Genomic DNA, 23,135 nt, shown 5'->3' on the forward strand with positions numbered 1-23,135 from the left:
CACATCACTTGCTGTGAGGACTGAGATGATTCACGTTCAGAGCATAAGAGAGAGAAGGTGCCCAATAAGCATCTTATTGATAATGATTTTTATGATGGCCATACTGCCTCGAGCAGCAGTTTATTTAGTGAGACAATGCACTTACTCCTTCAGAGGCTCCGCTTAACCTGCAGGATGGACTTCCTGTCTCCCAGCTTACTTCACAAGAGCTGTGACCACTTTGCCTCTGACCAACTCTACATCAAGATGCTTAAATCACCAAGGGTACATCATCTCTCAAATGCTGACTTCTTCACTCACACGCCTGAAACTCCATACACCTAAACCCACCCGCTCTTCCAAACTCAACCCTGGGATTCCATTTTCCCCGAAACATTTGCTGGCTGGGAAAGATATCCTCAGTGGGATCTGCCGTCTTGGCCCTTCTACCCTCTACTGCATTTGCCATTCTTAGGGATCCATGCTCACATTCCTGAGACTCTGTAAGGGCAGCAACCTTTCATTTAATAAGTCTCATCATTCTGAAGACAGTTTTGGAAAGATATTTAATGAGTGGAATAATTAATGTAGCACTCCCAATTATATGGCAACTATTAATACCATCAGGAGAGAATAAGACCAGTACCATATTTTTTGAGCCAAATTTAAAGCAAGCTTTGTTAAATATACTGGTCAATATAGTAGACACTGGCTGGATCCAAACCCAGCATTTTCAGAATCTGGTGGTGAATTACATTAGTCAGGGGCTTACAAAGGCAAAACCCACAAGGCTATTTACTTCCCACCTCATACTCCGCACCTTCATCCATTCAGAAGCAAGCAAGCATGCTGGCTTGCTTCCTGCCTATGTATTTCCAGCCTATATGTAGTCAAGCACATTGAAACAAGCTTGGGCAACCAAGTTTGGTTACAGAATTGAAAACACATGAATTGTTATTTTATTTAAACAACAGACCCTAGCATTTTAGGAAGTTAACTGTCCTTGGGCAAGTAGGGATTACAAATTAGAGACTTCTTGCTTTATAATTTCTCTTATTATTAAGCATAATAATTTAAACGTAAAGCATAATGCTAGTCCTCACACAACATGCCTGCATCAGCAAGCAAACTTTTCTTTCTTGCTCTTCTGTTGCATTCCAGGGTCCTTGCTAAGCCTACAGATAGTTAAGAGCTACTGAACTTCGACCTTAAAGAGCATAACAATTAAATGTTGTCACATCCACACAAATTATCCAAAACATCCTTCTTCTTTTCACATCTTATACCCAATGTGCCCTCCCAATACATGTCATGAGTTTCTGCCACTATTCTTCCATGATCACAGTAACTTACCCCTACTCCCATTCTTTATTTCTTTGAAGAAATTCTCCGAAGAGAAGAGAGAGTAGTCTGAAAAAAAGAAGCAAAGAAACAGTTTGCATTTTCAATCTTCCAATGGCTCTCCACCATCATTGGTAATTCCAACTGGAGAAGCCAAACCAAAACCATTAAGGAGAAGATATCTGAGCTGCCTTGGAAGGCTGCATGGATTTTGAAGGATTAAATGAAAAGAACCTAAGTCACCAAGCAGGGGAATGGTTTTGGAATTCAGAGGTGTCGTTTCCTTGTCTCTGCTGTAGGGACCTTTTAATCATATTTAAGGAGAAAAACTCAAGAAGAGATATCAGATTCAAAATTAAGAGGGATGTCTGAACCTGGTGGTGCAGGCCTGCAACCTCAACCACTATGGAAATTAGTACTGGGGATCACAAGTTCAAAGGCAGCTTGAACTACAGAGTGAACTCAGGGCTATGCTTTCTACAGGCTTAGTGACTCTCCAATTCAGAGCATCTCAACCTTTGGGGTCAAATGACCCTTCAGAAGGGTCGCCTAAGGCCATTGGAAAACACAGGTATTACAATTCATTCAGACATTACAATTCATAACCATAGCAAAATTACAGTTATTACATAGCAAATGAAATTAAATTTATGGTTGGGGGTCACATCATCCTGAGAATGGGAGTAAGCTAGTGAGCTTAAGGAAAGGTTTGTGCTTGATGATGACTGAGAGACAGGAAGAAGCTTGTGGAATCTGAGTGTGGTAGAGGATTTCCTGTCTCAGAAAAAGGTAACTTAAGGGCCTAAGTTGCTAAACAGTCAATGACCACCAAAGCTACCAAAGGGAAGTGGCTTTAGAGATCTCTGTCCCATGAACTGAAAGAATGAAAGTCATGGACAATGAAGGTTGAGTTTTAGGGAGAGGTTATAAAATTTAGGTGGTGATGTTATGTTATTGCAGAAAGAAGGCAAGCAGAGCTCCCAGAGATGCCGTCCAAGTGGGCTGACCCCTAGGAACACCAATGAAGTATCTGATCACACCAGGGAGCTGTGTTCAATTGGCTGCTTTTTTAAAGGAAGAAGAAAGGGAACAAGAAATCAGAACATGGCTCCAGGCTACTATACACTTCTGACATTCAGGCCTCCAGTCAGGACAGAGGTACCAATAAAACCATGACATTCCTGTCTTCTGGCCAAGACAGAACCATCTGATTTTGGGTGTCCCCACTCTACCTGGTTGTGGGGTCTTGACCAGCAGCTGCATACCATTAATGCAGCAAAGAGAAGTAGGCCATCCCAGGTGTGGGAAATAAGAGATGGGACCCTTGCCTAGAGAAAATGTGAAATAACAATAGAAAGACTAAATGATGTCTTGTTTTTAATGACACTGTGCACTGGTAGTTTTGAACAGTAAAGGAATGTTCCTCTTTGTGTCCCAGAGCTCTGCTCAGTAGAGGACTCACCTAGTACCTATACCCATCTGCTCCCCATCTGCTTGATGTCAGCACTTCTCATATGCAGTGACACAAGCCCTACCATCCAAGGCTTAAGATATCCATCGAAACTGTAGTCAAAGCGCTGCTGCCAAATAGTGACAACTCTAACAATAAAATGAAGGCAACGTGTTGGGGTGGGAAAGCAGCAAAGCAAAGGCAGTGTGATGTCTGGGCAAACTGCTGTGCTCCCCAGAAAGGAAATTAGCCACCATGAGGAAGAAAGAGCATACTCCCTGAGTCCCCAAAATATTACACTCCGCTAAGCAGCTCCTCTGGGGAAAAATCTTCCTCTTAAGTACTTCGCAAGGATTAAAGACTTCAAAGTCCTCTTAGCAATCACTCCAAGGTCTTTTCATACCTTGCTCAGTCTTGGAAAATGCTCTTGAGAATTATGCTACTAAGATCCAGGGTGATGGTTTTTTTATAAGTCTGGTACCCAGATGTTTGGTTAAATATTTGTTAGGATGTTTTTTTTTTTTGAAGGTGATTTTTGGATGGGATTCGATTTTAAATGGATGGCATTTAAGTAAAGCAGGCTGCTCTCCGTAAAAGTGTGCGGTCCTCATCTAACCTGGCCAGGGAAGAACGGAGAGGTTAATTTCAACATCAGACAGGCTTTCATTCATAGCAGATGGACTTAGAGCCCCAACTGGAGCCTCGGCTCATTCCTGAATCTGCACTCTGAAAGTCTTAGTATATGAACTGCAGATTTTCAACCTGCCAACCTCTACCAACACGAAAGCCAACCACTTAGAATGAATTAGCAGAGTAAATTCTATTTATCATTGAGATCTATGCTCGTGCGTGCACACATGCGTACACGCGCACACACCCACACAAAATCTGCGTTGTCTCCAATGAACCCTACACATTTTGCATGGTTACTGTTATTGCACTGTTGTCATATGAATTAACTGCACTTAAGCTCAAATTGATAAGAGCATGAGAAGGAAACATGCTCTGTTGGTACCAGAAATTCAGGAGAGGAAGGGCTTTCAGCTTTTCTCGGCCAGGTGGTTTCCTTTGTTTTTCTTAAAGTGACTTCCTCCTGTCTCTGTTCTCCACTCACAAGGAATATTGAGGAGAGGCAGTACTTTGTCTAAGGTAACACAGCTAAGTTGCAGGGTCTGGGCTGGGTTTGTAAAGATGTGGCCTTGGTCTGCACTGCAGGTGGTGTCTCCTTTCTCACAGTGGGCATTCAGCAATGGCTACCCAACTGGTGCAACGGGAGAGAGCTTCATCTGCAGGTTTCCAATTTGCTATACCTCAAAACTAATGAACGGGACTGTAAAAATTCTTCACCCTGAAGAGATGGAAGAAAAATTCTTGAAACCAAATTTGTGTGTCCCCAACCCTGAAGTTACACTCCATATCCTAGAATAGAGGATGAAGTCTAATGCAGCCCATTGCCTATGATTTGGCTGCTGAGATGAATGAAAACCCACCTTAAAGCCACTGGTATTGCATAGGCACCTACTCTGTGACAGGATCTACACATAAAGAGCTTTGTCCTTTAGTCTACACAACAATCCTGAGAGACACGGATAATTATTCCCATTCTACAGCTGAAGAAATGGAGGCTCTAAGAAGCTGTGTGAATTTCCAGTTACAGAAAAACTGAAGATTCAGCTCAAGCTTGCCTGACCCCCTGGCCCTTCAGATTCTATGTCTAAGTAGAATGGATATGCCTGGGGTCTTAGACCACTGTCAAGTAGACAGGAGTGTTTTTGAGAGTTTTGGCCCCTTGTCAAATCACTCTGAGATGTATGTAGGAGCCAAGCTAGCAGCAGCCTTGGCTACTGTGCTCACACTAAAGTAGTCTACCCTGGGTGAAAAACCCTGTAACCTTATACGATAAAAAAAAAATTAAATGCCAGTGTCAAGTATTAATTTTGTTTTGTAAATTATTGAAAGAGCCACTGATGGTTTTCCACTGGGCAGTACAATTGCCTCTCCGCATCCTACATCTGCTTGTTTCCCTGTATTTCCCAGGTTCTGTCTGTTCTCTAAGCACACAACAGCTGTAACACCTTTGTAGAACTGAGGTCCTAAAGTTGTGCTTGAAATTAAGCCTGCTTGCAAATTTTGGGATTGCGGTTACAACATGCCAGACACTGGTTCTTTTACCAGTGCTCTTTGAGTACCCTACAGGCTCTATGAAATAGCTGTTATGCCCAGACAGGCCTGGGAAGGCATAAAGAATTCCAACCCCAATTTAGGTTCAGGCCAGGCACATGACTCCTTCAGTAGGCCAGCTAGGCCCCGTCATACAAACGATCATAATAACCTGCTTCACTTCCCTCCTATCAGAGCTCAGTCCTTACTAACAGTCAGTTCCCAGGACTTGCCCCATTCACAAGCATGCATTGACCCCATTCTTATTATGTATGTATCCCAGCTGTCATACACCCAAACTAGCTTCTCCGTTTTCCTGCAAGTACCACTTCTTTTTTCCTACTTATTTGTTTTAGTCAGTATTGAGTTACACCCAAGAAGTACACTAAGAGATAATCCTGGTGGCTGGGGCTGAGAACAAACCTTCCATGTTTTCCTGGTCAGCCTGGAGTTGCAGAAATAACCCAAATTAGAGACTTCCTACCAGCCAGGGACCATTTGCCCTGCAGTGATCTGCTTAGTTGTCACATGGGAGGAACTAAAGGTAATGGATCAGTCAGGCTAGATTGTCACTTGGTAAGTGACAACCAACTGGGAGAAGTCCTACCACACTAACGTGCAACAAGAATGGCTGTATAGGTTTCAAAGTAGCAGAAAGAGTAAGGTTTCCATAGCCTAGGAAGACTCGGGGAGCTGCCGGGATCCTTCAGCAGTTGCATCCTAGATGAGACTTGAGGTTTTTCAAAGGATCACATGGTTCACCTGAGTATATGTATGGATTAACAGCTGAGACTGAATACTTGGATCTCTCTAAATTCCTGGTGGCCTATGCTCTGGCTTGCCCTGGGTCTGGAAAACAATCAATTTTACACAGAAGTCCACTTCCTCCACCTTTCTGTATTGACCAATCTGCTAAAGAAGCCAGAGGCTTCTCTTAGTCCTCCCTGTGGTCTGTTGAGGTTCTATTAGTTCTACACGTGGATCCGTTTTGCTTTCTGATAAGCTCCGTGCCCAGGACTTGGCCAGCTACTTTTTGACTTTGTAAATAAATGATTAAATGGGTAGGTTGTGATCTAAGTTTCAGCTGGTAAAAGAAAATCTGCTTATGTTTTTGTTGTGCACTTCCTAAATGGATCATCTTCTGTTCCTATTTGGAGGGGGGGGGGTTGTTTTGTTTTTGTTTAAATAGTAAGCTCTGTAGCCTAGACTAGTTTTGAACTCACCACCTCAGCCTCCCAATTGCTGGTATTATAGTCATGAGCCACCACATCTAAATCCAAATGCATGACTTTGGATGGCCTGGTTTAAACCCTTTGGTCCTCAGTATCTTTGTGTGCAGATGTGATGAAACTAGCAACTCCTATGGAAGGGAGGTTTCTGTGGGCAGTAGATGTGAAGCAAGTGACATGCTACATGGTGAGTGATCAGTATCACCTGAAACCCCAGAAAAAAAAAAAAGCTTACCTTGGTGCCTATATGTTGGCTGTAGTTTATACTGCTCTGCCGGCAGTAGAGCAAAGGGAGTTAACACAGAGCCAGGGTTTGTGAGGGCATGGGAGAGGTGAGGGCTTTCCAAAAGCACTCGAGAACTCTGCAGCTGCGTGTACACTCAGAAACACTGGAGAGGTGGCTCAGAGGTTAAGAGCACTGACTGCGCTTCCAGAGGTCCTGAGTTCAGTTCCCAGCAACCACATGGTGGCTCACAACCATCTGTAATGAGATCTGGTGTCCTCTTCTGGCATGCGGGCATACATGGAGGCTGAACACTGTGTACATAATAAATAAATCTTAAAAAAAAAAAAGAAAGAAAGAAAGAAACACTGCCTTGTCATGATGCCACCCTGCTACTGCTCTCTTCCTGCTATGACCATTTGCATGGAATAAAGACCTCGATTCCCTCAGTTTCTCCTGTGACACCCCCTCAGAGGTACTGTAGCAGCTGATGGCCGTGGAACCATTTTAGTGTCATGAATAGAGAAGGCTATGTGAACTGAGAGGGGAATCCAGAGGCAGCTGCTTCATAAATTTTAAATCCAACCAGGGTTTCTTTCCATGCAAATGGAAAAACCCAGGGAAGAACCTAGGTGCAGAAGGTGAGCACAGCCTCCATCTGGGGCCATAGTGTGGCTCCAGGAAAGATTCTTGTACTTAGAATCTCCAAAACCAGAAAAGTATAGATTGGGCCTCAGCAGGAGCTGAGAATTGTAATAAAGGGTGAACTTCGCTGTTTTCTTTCAGTTTGTGCTTTCAGGGAGTTGAGGGATGTTTCTCAAGCAGTGAATGGATCCAAGGGAAACAAAAGTGCTGAAAATGGGCCTTTATGAGCAGACTCCAGGCAAACTCCCTTCGTTCTGCAGAAAATGCTTTACAGAGGGAAGACCTGGGACAGTTGCCAGTAGCACAAATGGCTGGAGCCTGGCAAGTCTGGGTGCTGGAGAATTTCTCTATGAAAATGTTACTATCAAGATCTCCCATGTAAGCATTGATGACACAGTGTCAGCTGAGGTTTCGATGTGTTTTACAACTGAAAGACGAGTTAACAATCCCTGAACATTCTACACCGAGAGGGCATTCATTCAGGAGCCCCTTCCTTCTAGAATCCTTACAAAGGTATCATTTGTGAGTTCATTCAGGCGCTAGTTAATTACTTAGCACCTGCTCCTTCCAAGCGTTGAGGAGATTGCTGAGGATCCCAAGTGAACAACACAGACGCTATCACCATCTCCAAAGCATGAGGAGTTGTGGCAGGGAGACAGCCTAGTCCATATCGTGAGCACTGGAAAGGGGAAGGAACGCGGCAGAAGTGTCTGTGCTGCAGAGCCGAAAGACCTAAATCTTCTTAAGGAAGGGGTTATTCTGGAGAGAAGCAGGTAAAAAGGAAATGAAATGGTCTGTGCAGTAGTTCAGTGAATGATAGGTGGAGAAACATGGACCCTTGAGAAGGCTGTCTGGAAGACTTTTATGAACAGAACTATGGAGGAGGAAAGAGGAGAAATACAGAGACTACTGTACTTCTAGGTTTGCCAAGGATGTGCCTTTTGTCTAACTAAATAGGCTTCCCAGAGGTAGGCACTGGATGCTGCTGTGAAGTCGGGGTGAAAATCACTGCTGCAATGGATGGCTTGCTCCCCCAGCGTTGCTTTCATTGGTTGAATAAAGAAACTGCCTTGGTCTTTTGATAGGGTTGCCCTTAGGTGGGGGGAGTAGACAGAACAGAATGCTGGGAAGAAGAGAAGTGTGGTAGATGCCATGAATCTCCAGCCAGAGATGGATGTAGGTTAGAATCTTGCCAGTAAGCCACAGTCACGTGGTGATAAGCATATTTAATAGAAATGGGTTAATCAAGATGTGAGAGTTAGCCAATTAAGAGGCTAGAGCTAATGGCCAGGCAGTGTTTTAAATGAATACAATTTCTGTGTGATTATTTTGGGAGTTAAGCTAGCTGGGTGGTGGGACGCGGCCCACTCCTCTTACAACAGGCTTGTTTAGTTTGATGGTCTATTGAGAGGAAGGATTTCCATGACCATCTATGTACAGGTAGGAGCGTCACACCAGGAGCAGCTTGCTGTTGGCCACAACAGAGGCAGGACAGTTGCCTTTTTTGGAGAACAAGAGCTGTGTGTTGATGAGCCAGTGTCAGAGGACATATCAGCAGGAAGAAATTCCATATAGAGGCAGGGGAAGCCAAGTTAAATCCTATCTTGGATCTTTGAAGAAAAAGCTTCAATTGTTTCTTGTTACTCTGAGACTAAGATCTGACCGACCCTAGTACTTTACCTTATATATTTCACGTTCTGGACTCTATCCATGGTCCTTCTTTTGACATCTCAAATATGTTGTACATCCTTTTCCAGTCGGTCCTTGTGCATGCTTTTATCTTCCCTTAGGATGATTTTCCACAACCAACCAGCACACACACGAATACACTCTCCGGCACATATCTGAACTTCAATTAATTAACTGTTCATCTAAGTTAATCACACTCTCTCGTCCCCCATTACGGACTCTCGGTGTATTAAGTATGTCTCTTTAATTGCACTAGTAGTAGATGCAGTTGTATAATTATTTCTATGATCATTTCATTAATGTCTACTTCTCCCACCAGACTGAGTAAGATCATATTAGGTTCTGTCGTACGCTCCACTGGATTCTGATTAGCTATCACTGTTTGGGGAACTAAAACTTGTTAGAGGAATTATGACTTATGGTTTTTACATTACTTTGTGTCCTATTAGATTTGACACAAAGATAAACTGTGAATAAGGAAGAACACGTAAATTTTAAGTTACTGCCCACTCATTTTGCCTTTATTTAAGGAACTATTACGAACATTTCTGGAGACAACAGATCCACACTGTAATTGCTAATTCAAATGTAGATAAGATAAGAGCATCAATGAAATGTTCCATCTACTTGGAGACAGAACAGCGTGTTAGTACACTTCGATTTGTTATAGTTTAGTTTCATATTTTAATCATCATTAAATACAAATGCTTTCTTCAACATGAAAGCAGTAAGTACTCCAGCTTCACAGTTACTATATACAGAGAAGTGGGTCAGAAAGAAAAGAGTCAATTAAAGCCCTTCATTTTCTTAAAAAAAAATCATGTAACAGATAAAAAGTAGAGGTCTAATAATTGCAGGGGACCTTTCTAAGTACTGTAATTATTGATGCTGAACAGATGAAGCAAAATATAGACCCTCATCAAACTCAATCCCAACTGATACAAGCAGATGTTTCCTTTTACAGATAAATGGGTATTATTTGGAAAGAACCTCTGCCCTCTCCTCGCAAGACCAACTGTTTTCCCAAACAAGGATTTTTGATATGACAATTAACGGCTTCTAGGAGGAATAATATCCTCTATGGCCTTAGGCATTTTGAATAACAAATATTTTTTGAAGATAAAAAGTAAAAGCTATAGAAAATTAAGTAATAATGAGTGCTAAAGGAAAAAAATAAATCAAATATGAAAAATATATGAAGGGGGCAGGAGTGTCTGGGCATCGCAGCATGGACATAAGGAGATGCCTCCATGAGAATATGAACTCAGCAGATAGAAATCACAGCAATTAGAGCTGAACATTATCTTTCATTTATTCACTTTTAGCTATAGTTATTTATACGCTGAATCTTTAAACACTTGAAGTGACTGTTTTCACCACCTTTGTGTCCATAAAGCATTGCTCATGAATAAACAGATCTGTTCCCATGTTTATGGTACTGTGTGGATGGGATACTGATGCTCCCATGGGATACTGATGCTCCCATGGGATGCTGATGCACCCTGAGGCCTTTCATTTGCTTGCTGCATCCTACCATCCAAATGCAGAATTCAGACCTCCCACCATACATTGGCTTTCAGGAAGAGGATACCCCACATCTTTCCCTGGAAGCAGCCACAGCTTAGCTCAAGAAAAACAGAAAGAAGCTTCCAAGTTACCCCAGGATCTGCTTCTAGCAACGATCCCAAAACTTATAAGTTGAGGTATGAAAATCTTAGCCTGGTCTCTAGTGAGATTCAAGTTCTCTAGACCATTAGAATATAATTTTTTGAGGTTAGGGGTTCTTTACAGGCCTTTTTGATTTATCCAAATGTTTTATATTCAGACCCAGGTTTTACTTGCCCATTTATCATGTGCACATTTACAGAAGTCTCTTTAATGCATGTTCCTCTGCTTGGAATACACACACACACACACACACACACACACACACACACACACTGAGTAGTTCCTTGTGGTGTGGCAAATGCTGTGTGAGAGAGAAGGAACAACACAAAAAAAGTATTGTTCACATCAGAGTGGATGAAAAATCTTTCTCACGCTGGTGGTAGTGGCACACACCTTTAATCCCAGCACTCGGGAGGCAGAGGCAGATGGATCTCTGTGATTTTGAAGCCAGCCTGGTCTATAAGAGCTAGTTCCAGGATAGGCTCCAAAAATACAGAGAAATCCTGTCTAATAAACCAAAAAATAAATAAATAAATCCTTTTACAAAGGAAATGGAGATTTGTCCTAAAGTGTGATGAACAGTGAGACTCAACTTGTTAACCAGAATACACTCAATGAGTGTTCTGTGACCCACTCAACGTAGACGGCACAGAACGGGCCAAATTGTCTCACCATATAGGGTCTGACAATGTATAACAGGCCAGGAAAAAGCACAGCACATGCATTTTTTGTTTAAGAAGACCGTGTGCTTCTAATTTCCAAATTAATTAAAATTTCTTCTTTGAAGAATTAGGCTTTGAGAGGATAATTTTTTTTCCAAAAGTTAATATCTCTGGTAAGGTAAAAGGAAGTTTCTAGAAGAGTCTAGCAATTCAGATTCTGTCTCTGTCTTCATTGTGACTATGGGAAATTGTTTTACCCCTCTTGTTTATGAACCCATGATTAAATATTCTCACTACATAGAGATGGTGAATTGTACTTGAGATTATGAGTGATAATCATAATCAGTGAGTCCCTGTTAACTCTGTGGTGTCTAGCCTGTGGTGGTTGTTCTTAGAGCTACATAAATGAAGGCTGGTAAGGGGACTTGCCCAAGCATGCCATTTAGGGATCTTGTCCAGTCCTGTGTATAAAGCATCCCTGAAGTATCCAGCTTTTCTCTGTGTCTGGAACTATGATGCCACAGAGGATGCTTTCAATAATTATTTGTTGAGTGAATGATTAAATTGACACCACCATTAGCAAAAATATTTGAAATCTTACCCAATCTATCAGGAACCTTGCTAGGACATAGTCCCTACATTCCTTAGTGCACTGGATCCTCACTCAGACACTCAGCCCTTATCACAGTGAGCTGAATGCTTTATTTGTCAACTTGACACTAGCTAGAGTCATCAGAGGAAGGAGCCTCAGTTAAGGATGTGCCTCAGAGAGATCCAGTTGTAAGGTATTTTCCCAATTAGTTACCAGTGGGGAGGGACCAGACCGTGGTGAGTGGTGCCATCCCTGGGCTGCAGGACCTGGGTTCTGTAAGAAAGGGGCTTGAGCAAACCAGTAAGCAGCTCCCCTCCATGGCTACTACATCAACTCCTGTTTCTGGGATCCTCTCCTGTTTTGAGTTCATGTCCTGACTTCCTTCAGTCATGAACAGCAATGCTGAAGTGTAAGCCTAATAAACTCTTTCCTCCCCAACTTTTTCTTTGGTCATGGTGTTTCATCTCAGCAAACAGAAACCCTAACTACGACACACAGGAATACCTAGCTGCTGCCTTAATTAAGATGGTTTTCATATGTGTGTGAATGACTTTCTGTATTTATGTGCCTCAAAAAGGTGCCTGGTGTGCAAAGGCGTTAAGGACAGAACAATAAAGAACTTTGTATGAGAGGATCAGGATTAAGTAGAGTAAAGAAAAGGGACAGGGAAGAATGGCGGGTCCTTGCAAATTCTACTTCACCAATTCTCAGAGCAACCCTCACAAGACAAATGATAATATTACCTCTGAACAAATTAGAGATCCTAGGCACAGAAATCATGTAGCTTATGTAATGCTATATCCCTACTCCATGCTGGGGACAGGATGCAATACCTCCTTGAGACTCGGAATGCAAACACTTCCCCATCCCATAAGAATCCCTGCAGGGAGAGGAGAAGGAAAAGGATTGCATCCTGGTTGCTCAGTTTATGCAAAACCTTACATCACTTCCAGACTCAATTTGTACATTCTGTGAGGGATTTTTGCAGACTTACATTTAGACTCTTGTGAGTAACACATAAGATAATAATGACAACGCCTAAGAGCCATAAAGCAGCACTCAAGTACCGTGGTGACCAGAACCCATGTGTCAGAATCCAGACCCTTGTCTGGGATCCAGGACACAAGGATGTTTGAGGATTTCATCTGTGTTCTTAACCTGGGCTCTCTTTTCTCTACAATCATAATGACTATTACCATGACTTGTATCACACCAGATACCAGGTCTCCATCTTCAAACTGCACCTGTCTCACTTTGGTTTTCAATAAAGAGTTTGTACCTCTGGGGTAGCCTACACTGTACCTGTATGATTCCAAGTTTGTCAATAGTTAACCACAGAACTCTTGGCTACTGGTAGATTCTGGAGTAGGGAAAGTCATTGTTTTGTTTCTTTACCCATGGGTGAGCCCACTTGGCTTCAATAGGTAGCTCCAAATGTGTGGCCCTGAATAAACTCAGTGAGTCACAAAATAAAAGATGTGAATGTAAGAGAAGGACACATAAGGAAGAGTAGGGGTAGATGGGGGTGAAGGAAGGTCTAAGAGGAATTGGGTGAGAGGAACCACAGCTTTATATAGATGTGCAAAATTGTAAAGCGGAACACATTTAATTTAAAAACTAAAACTGTTTTAAAAAGAGAGTTGGTGCCTCATATTCCTGGTTTCCTTCCTGTATCCCCTCGTTCCATAGCTATAGCAGCCCCCCCACATCAGCAGGCTCAGAACCCAGCCATCTCAGGGAGACCCTCTTTCCCTCGGCTAGTCCTGGGAATTTTTTCTCAAACACAACTTCCCATCAGTACAGGAACTTTTTCCACTGACCCCTTTGCCTCTTTCCTTGGTCCCCCACACAAGTCATCCTCCAAACCAGTAAGAGAAGTATTTTTAACTTGAAGAAGTATTTTTACCTGAGCTCCTAGTTATCGCTGGAATTAAATATGAGCATCTTTTGGTATAAGATCTGTCTATATGTCTCTCCACATTGGCTGTTACAACCCCTCAATTTGTTTACCAATCTTTACTCACATCTTCTCTCAATGATGCTAGAGAGCATTACATTAACTATTTATTTTTTCTAGATTTTTCCTCGTCCTAACATGGAAATGGCTTATTATAAACACTCAGGTCTCACATCATTCCAAGAAAAGGTCGTTCATCACACCTGATTTTGATCACATCACATCTCATTCTTTTATTATCTTTGATGTTCTTCCATGTCACTCATCACATCTTATCAATGTGTATCAGTGTCTTTGGGTATGTAATAGGTAGCCTCTTCTTTCCTTATTAGGCTATAAACACATAAATAGGCACTACACCCATCAACAGCATCATCACTTAAGTAGGCACAACACCCATCAAGTGTCAACGGACAGTTGTATATTCTCATAATGACAAAAAAAAAACTAGCAACTCTTCCAGAAATATGAGGCCTGGGGCTTCTACACCTCTACCCCCAACCCACGTGGGACTCACTGATCAGCCTAACGAGCCTGCCCTTCTTGCTTCTTCTAGGAGCGGCTTGTGCTGTCTGTGCTTCCCAGGTTCGTCGTGCTGGAAATGATCAATGACATGACCAACGTGGAGGATGAGCACCTACAGCACCAGTTCCACCGCATCTACATCCATCGCTATGAGAATGTCAGGTAAGGACACAACACTCCACTCTGTTCCTATGTATCTAGTGATCTATGTATGCCTGCCATTCGCATCACCCTGCTTTGAGTGCTGAGTGTCGAAGAGTCCTTCATCTACCTGATTAATCTATTAAGTAGTGGTAATTCATCGGAGATATCTGCATTTCCATCTTGGCTGGAAAAGAATGTCAGAAAATTTGATTATACCTGCTGATTGATATATTTCAATTCTTTAAAATTAGTTGGCTGTATTTTAAGTTCTAGATCCCTTTAGAAGAGGATAAAAGTAATCATCCCAACCCCAACATTCTGCCTGGGGCCAGTTATAATCATTCATGTCTCCTCCTGATGTCACTTTGAAATCAGCACAAAGATGGATACAGCTCCTTTTCCTTATCAAACAGGTTTTTGTAAGCAGCCATACATACATACATTCACACATTCACCCACCCATGCATCTGTTCACTCTTCCAACTACTCCTCCATTCATCCACTTCCCCACCCGTCTACCCATCCATCTATCCATATAGTTATCCACCCATCTCTCAGTCCATCTGTCTGTTAGTACCCGCTTTGTGCTCAGCATTCCAGTATGTGTGGCAGATGCTGAAATCCAGAGAGTTGCCTCCATACTACTGAAGACCTTAACTTAGACCTTCATTTTGACTTTTCCTTGTATGTGGCCATGTATAATTCATTTGCTTCAACTTCAGTGCCTATCTGTGAATAGATGATTTAACAACTATCTCGCAGTTTCTATAGATTATGTGGATGAAGACAGATCTACAACACACAGGCTTAGAAATCGAGTTGAGTGTCAGGCTTATTGTAGGTTATTTCAGACATACTTCCTAGTGGCAATCAGTCCTGTATAATTTTAAATGCCCTGGGAGGCTGCACTGCCATTCACAGAGTCACTGGAGAAGGATAGAAAAGCCCTCTGAGGAAATGGGCTGGAAGGAAGAAAGGCCACAAAGCCAAATAGCTCAAAATCACACCAGGACACTAGGCCACGTAGGGTGCCACTGCAATGGTCTCTGATTAGACCACTTCTTACGGGAAAACCACTGTCCTGATACAGGGTGCCCCAGTTCCTCGGAAGTGGGGTGTTGCTGCCTCTGTTTTATTCCATTTTCTGTTTCTTCAGCTTTCTTTTTCTGCATCTCAATTTAAAACCCGAGGCAAACATATAGGAAATGGCTAAGCCTCGTCATTTTCTAGAAAAGCCAGGAAAGCTAGCATCTGACATTTTCAGCTTACACAATAGAATTGCATTTCCCTCCTACCAAATCTCATAAGATAAGATTTCCCAGCACTGGCTAAAAGCCCGTATATTGATGAGCTCCTGAAATGAAACACATGGACACTTGGTCCCTTCCTTTTCAGCCTCAGGGGGCAAGTAGTAGCAGCTCCTAGCACACCTTGTGTGTGTTCTCTGCCTGGAACTGACAGCATTCAGTGCACCGTCCTGCAGAGAACAAGACTCTCATCAGACCTTTAGCAGTGACAGCAGAAACCCTGATTTGGATGCTGGCATTTGCCATGCAAGCCTTTGCAAGAAGCAACCCCAGGGAGAGGTATGCCCACTCTGAACTTTGGCTCTGGAAAACAAAAAGGAGCTCATCAATTCTGTTTCTAGATCACAGCATCATACTTAATGTGACAGGGAGTTTGCTATTAAGTGTGATAATTGATAATTTTTAAGGGACAGATGAGAAGTAAGGACGTAGAGGATGGGGTGGGTTGTAGAGAAGCTTTTCCAGAAGAGGTGATCCTTCTGGTCCTAGCTGACGGGGGTCAACCAAATTTACACAGCAGACACATGAACTTTGGACAAGGAATCTGCTCTAGCTAAGGCTGAAATTTGGAATGTACAGACAATAACTGGTTTTCTGCTGTATTTCCCTAGTGACAAAGTAGCTTGACAATCAAGGCAGGCCCAGACAGAGCAGAAATTGGATGGCTTTTGTTGGAAGACAATAAGCTAATAAGTAAATGTTTTATGGACATGTATGATATATATCTCTACATATGATCCATACATAGAATAAAATACATAACATAAGAAAGTGCCTATTATCATAGAGAAAAATACAAACCACCTTTAAAAGGAAAAAGGGGAAATGCACATGTTCAGCGTTCTACTTTATCTCCTGAGTTCACTCAATGTGCTTGACCTCCATGCTATGCTCCACTCTGTGGTCCGCAAGAGCCCATTCCTGTTCATTTGCTCAACACATCTTATGATGGGGTCTTTTTCCCAGGAGTTCACACTCCTCTAAATGAGCATTTGGCTTCCTGCCCTGCATTCTCTATGCCCCAGGGTAACACAAACAGTTTCTAGGAAAGAAATCAAAAAGCATCAAATCCCCTAAGACTTGCTCCTCTCCAAGAGGCAGCAGCAAGATACCTGCAGCCATAGACTCTTGGCGCTAGAAGGATGAAGTTTACCGGTGGCAGGAGGCTGCCTGCCTGTTTGGAGGCCACTGGGTGCTAAAATAAGACTAGAAAGAAGGAAAGAGGAGGAGGATCTTTCTCAGCCGGTGGCTGAGAACAAAGCCAGACCGGCTGCTACACCCCCTCCCCAGCCCCCAAAGTCACCCGCACTGGCATTAGGAACATTTTTGAAATTATTTCTAATCTTGCCGCCCTCTACATAGCAACCTGCCTCGTTTATTCTCCCTTCTCTACTGTTGTTTTAATTTTCAATGTTCATTTGATAAGTATTGCCTAAAATTTATCTCCTGTACATTTCTAAGTTTCATTATGTGTTGTTGGATTATTGTCTCCTACTAGTGAAGAGTGCAGTTACACCTGTAGGAAGATTCTAACTTTATGTCTAGACTCAAGAGACCTTTTGATCTTGAGTCCAGCAGCTGGGGGACAGAATGTCAAAAGGAATGGAAGCAAGGCCCCGGGGCCTGCTCTATCAATCACTAACCCTTTACTGCACCACGTGACTGAAACAGGAGCCCCTCCATCATTACAGTGGATAGCCCTCATTCAAGGCCCTTGCTGAAGCAGATTTGTTTCTGTGGGTCCACAGAGGATCTGAGAGTCTCCATTTCAAACAATCCACACTCTGGGAAAGGAGGGCTTAATTTTGAGTGGTTCTGCTGATTGGACTCAGAAAGCATGTAATAAACCTGGCTGTGTTGTGGGTATGTGGACCCCAGAGGTGAATTTTGTCTAGTTTTTTAACTAATACATGGAACCCACTAAGTCAGGTGTCAATGCGTTTTTAAGTGTCATGGAAGGAAGAAGCACACAATTGGTAAGACACTAGAGGTGAGTGTGACAGGTTACTTCAGTTGGAGAAGTACCTATAAATGCTCATTAGTAGTCTGTGATGGACGTCATGAAGAGCACGAAGGATTTTAATAGGACTAAGTACTGTAAGGAGCAGCGCAGTGTGTGCAAAGACACATGCATAAAACAGACCTTTATGCTTCCCAGAGGGTGAATCCCAAACAATAATCAAATCAAATTAAACAATCCCGAGCATGATGTCCTGTCTTTCATCCATCCTTCCATTCTGAGGTCCTGAAATGACATGGGAAGATGAATGGGTCACTGACTTCTGACAAGAGTACCAGCTCTGTTACATGCCTCCAGCATGAAGTCAGCAGTGCTGGCCCCACCAGGTAGCTGAGCACATTGACCAAGACAGTGGTCATGCAGTGCCTGGCTTGTAGAAAGCTTTGGTGGACCCCACCCCTTCCCTGTCCAAAGCCAAATGCACAGAGTAAAACTCCACATCACTGAAATCCTTATAAATATGAATATTTTAGCTGAGCATTCTACCAGGGCCTCACAGTGTTACTACCTTAGCTCATCATTTTAGGAGAAACCTACTTCTAGATGTCTGATTGGAGGGTAAAGCACATGCCAGAAGGCCCGGGGCACTGAGGGGGTTCTGTATGCTTTCCTCATGCCAGGTCTGATTTATTCTGTGTGTGTGACATCTGTGTTAACTGCACATTGTGAAAATACAGAGACAGATCATAAAATGTTATTGTAAATGGGTCTCCTACTGACCTCTTGGCGGGTGGTTTACAACACAGGGCCAAGACCATGGTTTTGGCTGTCCCTTTGTCCTTCCTGATCGTTAAGTTGACCCTCTGTCATTGTTAAACACTGAGGCGTTCCGCTTCACATCCAGGGCAGAGAGCTAAAATCTCAGACCACAGACACAGTTGACTTATTAGAATAGAGTTTATGTGTCTCCTAGAATGGACGAAAATATTAATCCACCTTTCCCCCACTCTTTCCTTCCCCGTTGTTTAGTATTCTTTTTGCAGATGTCAAAGGATTTACCAACCTCTCTACGACCTTGTCCGCTCAGGAGCTGGTCAGGATGCTCAACGAGCTCTTTGCCAGATTTGACCGGCTGGCCCATGTGAGTTGCATTTAATTCCATCCTCGTCCTCACAGAAGTGAGGGCCTGCATGTGGAATGAGGGAGGAAAGGATTCAGCCTTCATCGCCAATGCCGTTACCGTTCTGGACTCTGTCCCCTGGCATGGACCCCTGACCCACTTGCACAGGAGAGGCCAGTGTTACTTGTTTATAAGTCTCAGGTGGGAGGTTTCTTAGATTGATTTTCCTCTTGAAAGACAGCTGGTGGAGTAATAATCAAACCGGTCTTTTCTGTTGGCTTTCCACTCTCCCTTCACGAGGCCAGGTGCCATCCAGCTGCAGGCTCAGAGCTGGTATGCAGAGCTGGTTCACTGCAGTTTCCTGGCCAGCTCAGGCCATCTGCAGCGAATTAGCCTGCTCTCCAGCACCGGTGATCTGCTGGGCCCATCCCACCACGGTTTTGCTTGATCTAACTTAAGAGCTGTGTTTTAGCAAAGAAGACACCACCTTTAGTTTTCAGCTGCCTTAATCACAGCTAAGCAAGAAAACAGAGGTGATGAGATAGGCATCTAGGAACAAAACACAGACTGTATTTGTGGATCCACTCAAGTGACAGAGGAATAACACTGTCACACCACACTTAATACTGGGCTTTGGGTTCAAATAGGAGTAACCCAAGTTCCTGCCTTGTGAAGTTCTGACTTCCTGAGCCATAGCGAGGATTAATGAATACTGCGTTAAGTAGAAATTCACTGGTAGTATTCAAAATTTAGGGCTGCCCCATTCCAAGGGAGATCCTGTCACAGCTGCATATGAGCAGCCATTAGGTATTGTCATGTCCCTGTATGCAGGCATGAACATGAGAATGATGAATATCCATCTCCATTCTTAAAGATAAGTCTAGTTGGGGATACAAGGGTGGATATTCAGTACATGAAGTATTTTCCTACTCTTCTTAACCCTAGAATGCTCTGGACTCACAGAGGGAATATGTAACCTGTCTACTGGGAAATATTTCCCAGAAAAATATTCAGTGCCTCTGAAGCTGATTCTTGAAAGTGAAATAAACAAATACAATTTGATGCAATACTGTTTAGCAATGAAGAGGAAGATACACATGTAAGTAATGAAAGTCAGATATAGTATGGCAAAAGAAAGGTGGCAGACTAAAGAAGTGGAGATTCTCCAACTCTACTTATAAGACATTCTCTACAAGACAAACCACAGAGACTAAAAGCAGATACATAGATACAAGGGGTACTAGATTGGGAGGAGATAGGTTGCTAGCAAAAGAGCCTGCAGGAGGTTAAGTCAGGGAGTGACATGGCAGCTTTGTGTCTTGATTATGATGATTGCATGACTGCACACATTAACCAAAAGGGAAAGTCTTGGAAAGAATTGAGAGGCCAATTAGCGAAGTGAAGAAATCATGACAGAGTATTTCATCCAGAGAGGAGAACAAGAGTAAAGATGTGTCTCCGTATACCCAGAAAAACCAGAAGCAATTGTGGGAAGAGAAAGCACATGATAGGAAGTGGAAGAAGTGAGAAAAGATATAGACAAGGGGGGCTGGAGAGATGGCTCAGAGGTTAAGAGCATTGCCTGCTCTTCCAAAGGTCCTGAGTTCAATTCCCGGCAACCACATGGTGGCTCACAACCATCTGTAATGGGGTCTGGTGCCCTCTTCTGGCCTGCAGGCATGCACACAGACAGAATGTTGTATACATAATAAATAAATAAACAAACAAACAAACAGACAGGGATCTTTCCAACTAACTAAACTCCAAGTTGATGTACTAGACAACTAGTGGATAGGAAACATTTAGAAATTGAAGTCTCCTCCTGGGAAGAGGGTTGAATTTACCTGGTACCCAGAATTTAGGGGGAAAGATGCATGTGACCTGTCCTTTAATCATTGAATCAGGGATGGTTGGTGTAAGTCACACATTCCTATTCTCTTTTCTAATATGGTTCCAAGTCTTGTTCTTAAAAATATTCCTGGGGTCCCCCGCCCCGCAGCAAACTCTGGCGGGTCCCAGCAGTGCCGGGCGCCGGCTCTAGGGTCCGGCACCCGAGCAAGCAGCTACAGCTTCTCACCAGCGGGAGGGCATGCACGCGGTGGGTCAGACATACAAACACAAAAATAGCCATAAATGTTTATTAAAGAGGGGGGGGGGGAGAGAGAGAGAGAGAGAGAGAGAGAGAGAGAGAGAGAGAAGGAGAGAGAGCGAGAGAGAAGAGGAGGAGAGAGGCAAAGCCCCCTGTGTGAGAGGGAAAGCAGGAGGAGAATGATGGTGGGGCGGAGGTCAGGAGTTAAAAGGAGTGGGCGTGGCTAGGGCAGGGACCAAAAGAACAACACCAAGTATTTTTCTTTCCACAAAGACAAAAGCAACAAAGATAAATTCCCAGTAAGAAGTAAAAGATGTGATCAAAGTCAATTTTTTGTGTCTTAGAAACTGCCGCCCCCACCAAACACATGCACAGTAACCTAAAGAAAGCATACAAAGTTTAATTTAATCCAACTTATTCTACCAATTATTATTTGCTAAGTTTGAGCATAATACAAGGCCCTGGAAAGAAAAATCCAGTGCCTTCTCCCAGGAATCCGCTAGTCCAGCAAAAGAGAAGGAATGAGTGTGTAACATTTTAGCAGTGTGATACAGTAATAAACACAAACATTCTGGTGAGCAGAGGGGACTATCAAGATTGGGAATAACATAGCCACCTGGCAGCATCCAGAGACAAGGGCTTCGTCTCCAGAGATTAGGCAAGTTCTTCTAGGATAAGACACACTGAAAAGGCAAGAAGCATGAAAACACCTTGCTTGCTCTGGGAGTTCTGAGAAATTCAAGACTGCTTGAGCATAAAGGGAACGGGAGAGACTGATCCCAGTTGAGCTTCAAGAATAAAGGAGAAAACATGGGATAAATCCGGACTAGCTGAACATAGCGGACAATGAGGAATACTGAGAATTCAAGAACAATTGCAGTGGGTTTTTGATCCTACTGCACGTACTGGCTTTGTGGGAGCCTAGGCAGTTTGGATGCTCACCTTACGAGACCTGGATAGAGGTGGGCAGTCCTTGGGCTTCCCACAGGTCAGGGAACCCTGATTGCTCTTCGAGCAGATGAGGGAGGGGGAATTGATCGGGGGAGGGGGAGGGAAATGGGAAGCGGTTGTGGGGACGAGGCAGAAATCCTTAATAAATAAATAAATTTAAAAAAAAAAAAAGAATAAAGGAGAAGCAAGTACTCGAGGAAAGAGTGCTGCATTTTAAGAAGTGTGAACTTGGCTTTATAGTCTGCGCTTCTCACCTTAGTGGTTTTATGTGCAGGGGAGAAGAGGAAGCAAGGAGGAAATACATAGCTAACCAGTTACCCAGGGATGCAGGTAGCCATAGGCTATTATCTAAGGTGTGCATCTCATTAAAATAGTCTACAGAAATATGGCTGGGGAGGTGATTCAGTTGATAAAGTGCTCACCACACAAGTGTGGGGTCCTGAGTTTGGTCCCCAGAACCCACATTTAGAAGCCAGAAATAGCAGTGTGCACATATAATCCCAGCTCTGATGAAACCAAGACTGTAGCTCTTGGGAGCTTGCTAGCCAGTTGCCCTCACTGAGTGAGTGGATTCTAGGCTCAGCGAGAGACCCTGTCTCAATATACCTATGAGGAAACTAAGGAAGACTCAAAATTGACCTCTGGTTGCCACATACATGTGCACACACTTAAACATCAGCACGTACACACACCAAAAATGAGTATCGTGGGGTGAACTTACCAATTTTGGTAATATTAAACATTCATAAGGCACCAGTACTGAATGCTTTCCCTGGTGCAAGGAAGTTTTCCTCGGATTAGGTTCTTATAACTACTGACCTGCAAGACAGACCTTGTTGTTCCTGTCTTGCACATGGAGACCAAAGGTCAAAGAAGTAAACTATCCAGAGCTATTCATATGTGATGATCTATAACTCAAATGCAGACCAGCAGAGGCTCCTTATGACTAACCTCAGGCATATCAGGGAAAAGAGGATGAAACCCTAAGCTACCTCTACTCATGTGGGATGTCTTGAAAGGTGAGATGCAGGTATAGGACTTGCTTGGGTGTTCCCTGATAAATTATCTCTCTTCAGTCTCCATTTTCTATCAAAATATTAAAATGAAGAATAAATTAAATAATGCATAAGGTATCTCATCTGAGGTACATTAAAAATAAACTTTCACATTCGTGGCCTGTAACTTCCAGTCAGCCATCTTTCCCCTTCCCATACCACAGCCTTGGCCCCTTGCCTGAAGAGTTTGACAAAATCTGCCACTAAAAATGATTCTGCATGCTTTGAAATAAGGAAACCTCCCTATGACTGTGTCTGTCCTCCACTGTTGGCAAGTCTATGCCTTGCTGGGTTCCAAATTCTGCTGTTATATAAAACCGAATTGATCTTGCATTTATTTTATGTCTTCTGGAATTCTATAAGACTCTAATTGCCTTCTGTTGGTATTT

General features: G+C 43.1%; 1 protein-coding gene across 3 annotated transcripts in view; it reads left to right on the plus strand.

Moving 5' to 3' along the window:
- The window catches only part of Adcy8 (adenylate cyclase 8), a 206,341-nt gene that overhangs the window by 66,280 nt on the left and 116,926 nt on the right, over positions 1–23,135 (plus strand). For all 3 annotated transcript variants that reach the window (XM_041672606.1, XM_041672605.1, XM_041672607.1), the window contains exons 3-4: positions 14,152–14,282; positions 18,561–18,672. In XM_041672606.1, the coding sequence (XP_041528540.1) occupies positions 14,152–14,282; positions 18,561–18,672 (243 nt within the window). The remainder of the gene's footprint in view (positions 1–14,151; positions 14,283–18,560; positions 18,673–23,135) is intronic.

Source organism: Microtus oregoni, unplaced genomic scaffold (genome assembly GCF_018167655.1).
Source record: "Microtus oregoni isolate MIOR12 unplaced genomic scaffold, Mior012 000022F_ref0000154, whole genome shotgun sequence".
Taxonomy (NCBI): domain Eukaryota; kingdom Metazoa; phylum Chordata; class Mammalia; order Rodentia; family Cricetidae; genus Microtus; species Microtus oregoni.